We start from the raw sequence: 11,528 nt of genomic DNA on the forward strand, positions 1-11,528 counted from the left end.
GTGGTTTTGACCTAGAATCTGAAATCTTTATTCCTTGCATTTAAAAAAAAAAACTTTTAATGACAATTAAAAGGAAAACAGTCTTGAATCTTCCTAAACTTGTCTTTGTAATCTTACAGTAAGCTAAAAGAACATTTTTTTTTTCCCCATAAAAGCTTGCTGTGTGTGTACCTAGCTTTCCCTTTTATTTGAAAGTACTCCTCAAATTACATATGAGTTTGTGTAGTCAACTGCTTCTGCACAGTCTGTGTTGTGTTCTTTCAGTTTTTTTGCAGAAGCCAGCTCCAAAAAGACCCTACTTAACTGGCTCTGCAAGGTAGCTTTTCTGGCTGCCCTTAAAAACATTCCAGACTCTCAGAACAACTTACTTAGTTCTGTTTCAACTGTTTAAAAAGTGTTTGATGTCTAGGTTTTTTACTTTTTTCCTAAGGTTTCCTATGCGCGACCAAGCTCAGCTTCTATCAGAGATGCAAATTTGTATGTTAGTGGACTTCCAAAAACCATGACCCAGAAGGAACTGGAACAGCTCTTTTCCCATTATGGACGCATTATTACTTCTCGTATTCTGGTTGATCAAGTCTCAGGTAGGTAGGCAGTTCTGCACTTCCTCTCATTTTTGGACTGGAAGTTTTAAAAATATTTCACCTTTCAGTACGACCATGTTGTCTTATATGAAAGGTGTATGCAAGCCAGAAAATGCAGTTTTCTGATGGAGTTGTTTGTAGATGTGCATGATGGACAAAAATAGATTGTGGATTGTACTGGACCAGCTTGAGTCATTTCCATCCTGAAGGTACAGGTTTGAAGCCTGTTTCATGGCTTGTAATAAATTTACAGCTGCTGTAATCTTCCTTTGCAAGCTGCTGTGTGAAGGAGTCCCTATGCACCTTATGCAATGCTATTAAACACATTTTTATAAAAGTAAAATTTCATGTGCAAATGCAAAGCTAGTTCTCTGAGGCTAGGATACAGAAGACTTGACTAGTAATTGCTGTTTTCAGGGTAGCCTCATTAACTTCAGGCACATGGAAGAACATGAAATTTGAGCTCCCTAGGAACAGTTAAGTTCTGTCTTTGAGGAACTAAGCTGTAGCAGATTAGTTGCATTGTTACAGGACGTGTCTTAACCAGTGATTGGGTGTCAGTGACACTGGTTACTTTTCAGACTTGGAAAGTAGTGCATGTAATTTTGCTGGATTAAGTGGCAGATGTTGAGGAGCCTTATCAGTTGCTGCCTCACCTGCTTCCAGCAGGCCCGTTCCAAAAATAAGCAATCAAATGAAATGCCGAGTACATGACAGATGTACTGAATGTTCAAAGCAAAGTACAGAGGAGCTGGGCTCTCAAAATTCTTACCTACAAAAAAAAACCAAAACACACCCCCCAGAAAACCAAACCAAAACCAAACCTAGGGCTGTGGGACACAAGAATTAATATACTCATGTAATAATAAGCTAGCTTGAATTTTTTTTTAATAGCTGTACCTATTCAAAGTTGCATGTATCGTGGGTGACAAAGCTTTCAACTGTAGGAGGTCATAAAGTTTTCAGATGGTCTTACTTTGAAAGGGTTGCACATGCCATTGTTCAACATTTGGCTGACCTGTAGAGGACCTCATGTATAGTCCTTTGCAATTCCATTATGTTAACAGAAATCTTAATACTGACACATAATATTTCAAGTATTTTAACAGTGTGAGTTGGTAAAAGTGTAGAGAGGCAGGAAAAGGAAAGCTAATGGCCAAATAGTAACTTCTAGATGCAGTAGATTTGCAGGTCAGATTTCCAGTCTTTGTGCAATAAGAAACTTTTTTAGAGTATATTGCTATATGTTAATGGATAGAAATAGGTGGAACTTTACAAAGGGGTGAGCTAAGTAAATATAATTGAACTTTTAAATATGTAATATAATCCTTAAGTACTCATAAATCCAAGTATGTGCACAGTAGTTCTCTGGCATACAATGTTACTCAGGTTGAATCTTTCCTCCTCCTTCCCAGTAATTTGGAAAAGCTAGGCTCAAAATGCTATGAATAATAAGCTTGTGATACCAACTGCCAGGAGAAATGCAAAATTGAAGCTGTGACATTTGCCTCTAAAGCTTTCTTATTCCTGCTTATTGTCATTTTGCTGGTTAAAATTGTCATTATTTATGAACAGAATACATTTCTTGTCATTAATGTCTTTCTCAAGTGAGGACAAGTGTCTAACTTGTCTGTTTATTCATGAACCAAAAAAAGAGGCCTCTAAATGGATTTAGGAATATTACAAAACAACATGCAACTAACTAGTGTTGGCTGTAGTAGCTTTAATATTAATTGGCTCAAGTATTGAAGCTTCAGTGTGTTGATGTAATTAAGCTACAGTGTAAACTTTTGAGTTGTGATGTTCTAAGACCCTCCATAAACACTTACAGATACCCTGGCATGTCATCCTTGATTTTTTCTATATGAAGGAAAAATACATGGCCTAATGAAAGTTTCCTTTAAAAATAACACCTACAGAAGTATGGTGGTATGCTGAAATTGAATCTTTTACTTAGAAGTAACCACAGGCTGTTAAAGCAGAGCCACAATAACACTATTCCTGCAATTTACAACCTGTACTCTGTCTTCATCCTCACTGCATATTTGCTCCAAAGGGAATTTCAAGGAGTGCTGCAGGAAAGCATAAGACATTTCTTGCTACTATGGAGCACATGACAAAGCTATTTACAGAATTTCTGTGGATTTAGATATTACAGAGTAGTATGAACTGAACAGAGATTACAGTGCAGCTGGTTCTACATTCATCTCCATCCCTCTTCCAATTGCTTGGCTTCAGAATTACCCTTTGGCTCACTGTGATTAAGTTGTCTCTACTGTAATTTCCCTCAACTTTCCAACATTATATCTTATGTTAGTTAAAGGAAAACAAACCTAAAAACCAGTGGAGAAGTCTTATTTTGGGCAAAAGCTCAGGTCCAGTAAGCTCAGAGTTATTATGTATTCACAGAAATTGGTCATTAGAGTAGCAATTGGCATAAGTTAGTTTCTAATTCCAGAGTCTCTGAATTAATTACTACGTGCTTCCTTCCACCTATGCAGGAGCATCAAGGGGTGTAGGGTTTATCCGGTTCGACAAGCGAATTGAAGCAGAAGAAGCTATCAAGGGCTTGAATGGCCAGAAGCCTCCAGGTGCCACAGAGCCCATCACTGTAAAGTTTGCTAACAATCCAAGCCAAAAAACCAGTCAGGCTATCCTTTCCCAGCTGTACCATTCTTCAAATAGAAGGTATCCAGCACCTCTGGCTCAGCAGGCTCAACGTTTTAGGTAAGTCGAAAGCATACTTGTGTGCAACTGTGCTGGAAGCAAGTGTTTTCCACCTTCCTTACCTGCTGCACTTGTCTAATTTTTATGTGTGTGAAGTACACACATGAAAATGTTGAACTTCAGCTGTGCTTCCTACAGCTAAAAGCAAAAATTTCATTGCATTGATAGCATTTCAGTATGTAATAAAACTACTTAAACAGATGATGTCTTTCTCTTTTATGCAGTCACTAAATAAAACCCCTTTTGAAGGTTATTTTTAATTTCTCAAATTATTGTGGGTTAATGTGCAAGTTGATTCAGTTAACATTGACCTAAGCAATTCAGCTTCCTTCTTGGCCCTATGGCATGCCACAGCCAGCCTCCTCTCCCCCACTTGCTGTCTTTCCTCCCTCTTCTGGCTTTCAGTTTTTTTTCTGTAGTTGTCCAAATCCTGCATGTCACACTGTCTTCTTTTATTACAGAATTTTGTAATGAAGATTATGCAAATATTTTCTGCATGTCTGTCTTTGCGAATATATGTTCCCATCACACTGAAGCTGTAATCATACAGTTCTATGTAATATTTAGTGAATTGGAAAAGACAGATGGTGAGAACAAAGTGAAACAAATACTGTATTATCTACATTCATGAGTACCTCAGATTTTTCTCAGTTATTTTCATCATTTCTTCCCACCTTCTGCCCTGGGCTATGTGACTGGATTGTATTAAACAGTAGTACACTCAAGCATTTTCTATTTTATTTTTTCAAGAGATAAAGTCTCTTGACTTTAAAGTAGTGTGCTTCAAAGAGAATATACCAAACTTGTAAAGCTCTTCATTGGCTACCCTCACTTTCAGACATAGCATTCAGAGTTTATTGATTGCACTTCTGGCAGGATTTCTGAATTTCAGTTTTCTTCAGCTTTTCAGCCTTATGTGATGTATCTCACAGGTGTGAAAGTCAGCACTAGAGTAGCCTTTCTGCCTTGAAGGGAGAACCAATTTCATTATTGATAGATTGAGATAAGAACAGTTTAACTAAAGTACAATATAATATGTGAGGTGGCCCTGCCCATGGCAGGGGGATTGGAACTAGATGATCTTAAGGTCCTTTCCAACCCTAAGTATTCTATGATTCTATAATATTATTACTACTAACAATAAGGGAAATAGCAAGGGGAAAGAATATAAAACTAAAAGGGGGAAAAAACAACCCACAAGTAAATACAGGTGGTGCACAATACAATTGCTCATCACCTGCTGACCAATACCCAACCCAAGCTCCCCCCAGTTTCTATACTGAGCATGAAGTGCTGTAGTATGGAATGCCCCTTTGGGTAGTTTGGATCAGGTGTCCTGTCTCTGCTTCCTCCCAGCTTCTGGTGCCCCTCCTCACTGGCAGAGCACAAGACTAAAAAGTCTTTGATCAGTGTAAGCATTACTGAGCAACAACTAAAACAGCCATGGGTTATCAACATTATTCTCAGACTAAAGCCAAAACACAGCACTGTATTATAATCATAGAATAGTTAGGGTTGGAAAGGACCTTAAGATCAAGTTCCAGCCCCCCTCCCATGGGCAGCGACACCTCACACTAAATCATATCACCCAAGGCCTTGTCCAGCCTGGCCTTGAACACTGCCAGGGATGGAGCATTCACAGCCTCCCTGGGCAACCCATTCCAGTGCCTCACCACCCTAACAGGAAAGAATTTCCTCCTTATATCCAATCTAAACTTCCCCTGTTTAAGTTTTAACCTGTTACCCCTTGTCCTATCACTACAGTCCCTAATGAAGAGCTCATCCCCAGCATCCCTACATGCCCCCCTTCAGATACTATGAGGTCTCCACACAGCCTTCTCTTCTCCAGGCTGAACAGCCCTAACTTTCTCAGCCTGTCTTCATATGGGAGGTGCTCCAGTCCCCTGATCACCCTCGTGGCCCTTCTCTGGACTTGTTCCAACAGTTCTGTGTCCTTTTTATGTTGAGGACACCAGAACTGCACACAGTACTCCAGGTGAGGTCTCACAATAGCAGAGTAGAGGGGCAGGATCACCTTCTTCGACCTGCTGGTCATGCTCCTTTTGATGCAGCCCATTAGCTACTAGGAAGAAAAATAACTCTATGCCAGCTAAATGAGGACCATTTCAATTTCATGGGAAAATTGTGTTTTTGGGGTGTGGCTTTGTTGTTGTTGTTTGGGTGTGATTTTATTTTTTTGTTTGGTTGGTTGTTTTGTTGTTTTGGGTAGGGTTTTTTTCTTGAGAAATGAAGTGTGAAGTGATGCCTAAAACAACCATAATAGATACTGTGATTTGCTCCACTTAAAAGTATAATGGTTCAAAAAGCACTGAGTAGATACCAGTTCTGTAGTGAGTGAGATTAAAATTTTTCTCGCTTTGAAGATTTCCAGGAAGAGTAAGGTTGAAGTATGACTGGTCAAAAGGTAAGTTGGGGTTGCAGCCAAAATTAGGTATTTTTCTTCATATAATTTTCTGGGGAGGGCTTTTGAGAATCTGTTTCCACTCTAAAAGAGGCAGCCTTGCCAAATGTTAAGTTTTTATAGCTATAAAGGCAAATTGTCTCTTGTCTATTTAGTTGTTTGCTTTACTGGTTTTGCAGCATTCCAGTTCTGTTGCTGTGTAGATCAGATTGCACTGATACTTAGGTCCTTCACGTTTCACTTGCAAGAGATCTTAGCTGTTGACTTTTCAGACATGATTGCCTGATGTACTTGCCCTGTCTCTGTAGTGGTTGGCAGAGACCTGAAAACAGAATTAGCATAGGCTTTAGTAATAAAGAACAATAAGGTCACTAGAGTACTGCCTTTTTTCTTACTAAGAAAAAATCTTGATCTGGACTTTGAAAAGTAGCTATATATAACTGTTCCTCAGTTTCAATAAGATGCATCTTTAAAAATTTTTAGCATCTTTAAAAATTGTCCAGTGGATGCCCCTGATAACTTTTCCAGAATATTTTTAAGTCGTCAAAGTAACTGATGAAAACTATTACAGTTTGATGCCGTTACTGTATTAAGTCTTCAGCCCAGTGCTCTATAGCAAGGACCTGTAAATGGTGTTTCTGGAACTCTTCACCCTCCTTTCCACCCCCAAGTTTTAATAATATTATACTTCTGTCATCCATACTAACTCTACTGATAATAGGCATTTTTTAAAATTTCCTTTTTAGGTTTTCAGTGGCTTGCTTTCTTGTCAGCAATTTCCACAAGCCCTGCTCACTGCAGAATCATAGTGCTCTGTAGTTTGAGACTTTTACTTGTTTGCAAATAAGACCAGGTATTTTTTTCTTAAGGCTTTTTGTGCAAAAGTTTAGTTATACTGCTGCAGGACTTGAGTTTGGATTCTGTATACCAGTAATTGTTATTAAATCCCATAGCTCATTATTGGAGAGAAATCACAGTAAGGTACAGATCTGTAAGGTAGGTGTAAGCTACAAATTAAAGTGTACTCTTTCTTACTGAAATTTATGTTTTGTGGAGTCCTGAAGAGAGCCTTTAATAAGACTTTCTCTTCACATGTGTGGACTTTGCCAGGAAGAAACCAGAGCTTCTTTAGGGTAGAAATTTTCTTTAAAGTGGACTTCAGGAATAACATTAAGAGGACTGGTAGGCACTGCATGCTCTGGGTATTAGGTAGGTAATTACAAAGGGTTTAGAGTTGTGGTGGCACACTGCAGTTCAGCAGTTTGGGAGAAGAAACGCATGGAGGAGGAACCTTAAGGGCTAACAGATGTGCGTGTGCATATATATTCTAAAAACACTCTATTCTGGAAAAGAGTAGGAAAATAAATTTTTATTTGCAGTTCATAGTCTAACATTTGTTACTGATTAAAAATCTTGCATCCCTCTGGGTATTCATGTCAGCAGACTGTCAGAAACCTGAGTAAAGTCTTTATCCACAACAAGTTAGTAATCTGGAAAATTTCAAGGTGATCACTGTCTAACATTATGCTAGAGTATTTGACTTAAGTAGTGGTACTTAATAGTGGCACTTTGAATTGAACTATTTATAATTGTGGATGCTACACAAGAACATCTCTTTTGCATTTGCTAACTGTATCAGGTGTAATAAGGTACCACAGCTCTTTCAGTGGTGATACTTCCACTTAGCATGAAGTTCTGTACTGTGCAAGGACCTTGGCAGTAACATACCAAGTTTCCTTAAGACTAAAGGGTGGAAAAGTCTGAAGATTGAACACATGCTAAATGTTTTGCAGGTTGGACAATCTGCTCAATATGGCTTATGGAGTAAAGAGGTAATAAAGGACTGCCGAGTTCATAATAACCAAATTATTATTTGGTGTACTTTTCCTTTTTCAGTAAGGCTTTTGTTGGATTTTTGCATGTTGAGACTTCAGATTGTTCATTTTGGTGCATTGTGCATGGAAGAGAGAAACCATTTGTAGCAGATCCCTGGAATTCCTGTTTCAAATGACTTGTTAATCCTCCCTGATTTTATAGCATGCTTTTCTTTTGATTTTTGTGTGGTGTTTTATTTCAGACAGACCTAGCGCTGTTCTCCTACTTGTGTATAGTATTGTACATAGTATTTGGGGTGTGGGAGAGTAAATATTGTAATGTTACCTTATTAGTCTGGCCAGTATGTTCATGCTGAGAAAGGCCCTGTATCATCATCTTTTTTTGTTTTGACATGTCTTTGGTGGAATTTTCTGTGAACTTCAGGATTCTGTTTTGTTTTCCTCCATTCTTCAGTAGGTTTCCTCCAGTGACCATTGATGGAATGACCAGTTTGGCTGGAATTAATATCCCTGGACATGCAGGAACTGGATGGTGCATTTTTGTATACAACTTGGCCCCTGATGCTGATGAGAGTATCCTCTGGCAAATGTTTGGACCCTTTGGAGCCGTAACCAATGTGAAAGTCATCCGTGACTTTAACACCAACAAGTGCAAAGGTTTTGGATTTGTGACTATGACAAACTATGATGAGGCAGCTATGGCAATAGCTAGCCTGAATGGATATCGCCTTGGGGACAGAGTATTGCAGGTCTCCTTCAAAACAAACAAAACACACAAAGCCTAAAAAGTTATTCTCAGTGCATTAACACATGAAAAACTATACAACAAAGGCAGTTTACAAGATGCTTTATGAATTCGTAAATGCCTTTGTTGTATGTCAGTGTGGAAATGGGGATAAAATGACTACTTAGCATCCTAAGAATATGTGAGATTTTTTATTGCTAATATTTGAATTAAAACTTCTTAAATATCTTTTGTGTTTGAATATTGACAAGAGATACAGGGTTTTTACCTGTCACAATGCATATTCTATTACCTTCTTTGAAGAAGGTGGACCTTCTGAAATGTTTCAGTTAAGGAAAGAAGTTGTTTTTTGGTTTATTGTTTTTTTTTTTACATGACTGCCTTCAACCTATGAGCAAATAGTGAGGCTTTGTGATTTATTTTGTTACTTTTTTATTTGCCTTGTGTTTAATTTACAGTTTAGTGCATTACTGTTTCGTTGTTTAGTAAAAGTATTTGAAGTTTACTGTTTATTTATAAAGTTATAAGCAGTATTTATTTTATAATGATCATTTGGGTTGGGGAGTGGGAACACATTATAAAAAGCTTATTGTAAGAATACTGGAGAACTTTTCGTAAAGCAGTACCTTGCCAAAGAGATAAGAGCCTCTTTGATGTGGGTTTAAAAAAGCATCTATTTTTATAAAAAAAGGAAAAAAAAAAATTTGGAGAAACTTTTTACTGGTCCTGGAACAAATATTTTGACTTGAATACTTTGAAAAATCTCTTCATATGACACCTAATGAGCTTTCAAAACTTACCAGGAAATTTGCAATTGCTGGGGAAAATTTAGAAAGATTTATGGTGTAGAGATACTTTTGAGACCTTTGTCTTAAGACGTAGAGTCAATGGGATGCACTGTTGGTTTCATTTTTGTAATCATCAGTGGAGTCTTGGATCATCCTGGTTAAGTGATAGGTGGCTCACATTAATTTGTGATTTTGAAACAAATTAAAATTTAAATAATATAAGAGCAAGCAGGAAACTTAAAATACTGAGAAATGGGGAAAAAAAAATCTGTTCTTCCTAAAGAATTCCCTTCAGATGGAGCTCATGGTGTTTAGTGATGTACTTGCTATTGTTTGAAGAATTGTTTTGTCTTAAGAAGAGACATTGAGCATGGTTTGCGCAGTAGCAAATCAGCAGAAGTGGCCTAAGTTGGGTATGTTTGGAGGTATTTTGAAAGTTATATTCAAGGCTAGCACCTGAGCTTTGTGTAATGTAAATAAGACCTTGAGTTATGAACCTTTCAGCTAATTTTGATTTTAGTTTATTTTTCAAGTTACATGCCAAGTGATGCTCAATTCTGAATGTTTTTGTATTGAGTTTTTTCTTTGTAAATGGCATTAACATTGTTACTTGAGGTCTGCTTATTCATTTTTTGTTGTCCTGAGGACTTGAATTTACAGTGCATCAGATCTGTTGCTATTTTTGTCTGTAGATAGTCTAGCTTCAGCTGTTTATGGTGATGCTACATTTTTGTTTATAAATATGTTTGTGATTAAAAATGAGTATAGTCATAGGTTTTGAAATTTCCTTGCATTTTTCATACAAAACCCATAACACCTGTATACTACTGAAATTTAACTTTGTATGATACTTAAATCATTATTTGGGGAAATATAAAAAATCTTTACCATGTATTGAAGAAATTTAAGGAAAAAATACAGAATATTTTCTAATTAGCATCTAGCTTATAATTAAATTTTTAAAACTGAGGGTTTGATGCCTTCACCAGGATGCACTGACAATTCCATAGTTACGTCCTGCTTTTTGTATAAACTGAGATGCTCATATGCTTCCCCTTAGAAAACGCAATGTTCTATGCATAACATAGTTGTACACTATCTTTGCAGTTGCTTTTGGTTCTTATTCTTTTAAACTGTAGCTATGAATTTTTCAGTATAGTACAGTACATATACTGTGAAGTGCGTGCTAAAGTGAATAAGCGAGTTTTCATGCTGACCCACTCAATGCTATTCAAAACTCAATTGGCTTCCTGAGCACTTCCTCATTCTTAGGTGCATTTAGATTGTTAAAGCTAATCCTGTGCATTAAAAATTGTATATACTGTAGAAATCACAAACTTTCGAGTGTGGGGAAAACAGTAGCTACATGCTTCTTTCCTATACTACTGTAGCAACCAATGGCATTGATGAGAAGGCGTGTAAATTGGGCTTCACTTTACAGTGTTTATCAGAGCACTTAGTAAAATATAAGGCTGGTATTTATTTGAAGTTGTATAGTATGACTTAATTCACATCTGTTGGAATAGAAGATATATTCTGTTGAGTATTTAAGAGGTTGTACATGTTTTCTTTTGTGTTTGGATCCTTTGTACTTTTTCATGTTCAGTACATCAATAAACAAAGTTGAAGGGAACACAGTGTGTCATGAGCAGGTCTTTTACCATATTGTCCTCTGTGTTAATGGGTAAGTGATCTGAGTGAAAGGTTTCTGCAAAGCTCTTGAGCTCCGTTTAATTTAGCTCAAGAGCTTAGTTACCAACGAGAAGGTGGGACAGTGCAGCAGCATACCAGTTATGTTAGAGTTAGTCCTGAATTTTTTCACTTTGGTTTTATGTGAGCCACTCAATATTAGACTGATAAAAGAAATGAGGATCATTAAACACATTCACTAAAAAATATTTTGCTGTCTAGTAAACTGCCATTTAGCATAGCTAAGTTAATGCTTTTGTGTGTTAGTACAGAGAGGAGGGAAGGATTTACTCTTTATTGCAGTGTTCACTTGCTGTTTAATTACTGTATTCATTTTCTGGGCTCCATGACTGGAGTTAACTTCAGTTTGCTGTTATTTTTTGCTTCCCAGCTTTTGAAGAAATTCTTTAAAAATTATTTAACTGTTGCCCTTTTAAAGCACATATATTCATGAATTAATTTGCTTTTATCAACTGAATGAGAGTGAATTTCTACCAGTGAGAATACAGTTCCAAAAAGTGGCTTATGCAGTACAGCTTTTATTTTTAACTGCTTTCTTTCACCTTCCTTTTTGTACCTTTACTGAGATTTTTTTAATGCAAAACCTTGTAATATGTTGTCGCATGGAGCATTTCGCATCACTACAATGTGATGGAATTGAGTTTACTTGGGTTGTGGGGTTGTAAGTCTGTGAGCAACACACAGACCTCAAGATGCCAGTCACAGCCAGTGTTAACA

General features: G+C 37.2%; 1 protein-coding gene across 3 annotated transcripts; it reads left to right on the forward strand.

Moving 5' to 3' along the window:
- The first annotated feature begins 261 nt into the window (after nucleotides 1-261).
- On the forward strand, nucleotides 262-10,734 carry ELAVL2 (ELAV like RNA binding protein 2). Of its 3 annotated transcripts, none has more exons than XM_061369969.1 (4): nucleotides 262-584; nucleotides 3,086-3,311; nucleotides 7,527-7,565; nucleotides 8,026-10,734. In XM_061369969.1, the coding sequence occupies exons 1-4, from the start codon at nucleotides 503-505 to the stop codon at nucleotides 8,351-8,353; spliced, it is 675 nt and encodes a 224-aa protein (XP_061225953.1). In that variant the 5' UTR covers nucleotides 262-502; the 3' UTR covers nucleotides 8,354-10,734. The 3 variants fall into 3 exon arrangements, with proteins under 3 accessions (XP_061225953.1, XP_061225962.1, XP_061225946.1); XM_061369962.1 differs by having other exon boundaries at nucleotides 265-584; nucleotides 8,023-10,734; XM_061369978.1 differs by lacking the exon at nucleotides 7,527-7,565 and having other exon boundaries at nucleotides 8,023-10,734.
- The last annotated feature ends 794 nt before the right edge of the window (nucleotides 10,735-11,528 follow it).

Source organism: Neopsephotus bourkii, unplaced genomic scaffold (genome assembly GCF_033783945.1).
Source record: "Neopsephotus bourkii isolate Nb327-2 ecotype Australia unplaced genomic scaffold, CSIRO-AGI_Nbou_v1 NB_166, whole genome shotgun sequence".
Lineage (NCBI taxonomy): Eukaryota > Metazoa > Chordata > Aves > Psittaciformes > Psittacidae > Neopsephotus > Neopsephotus bourkii.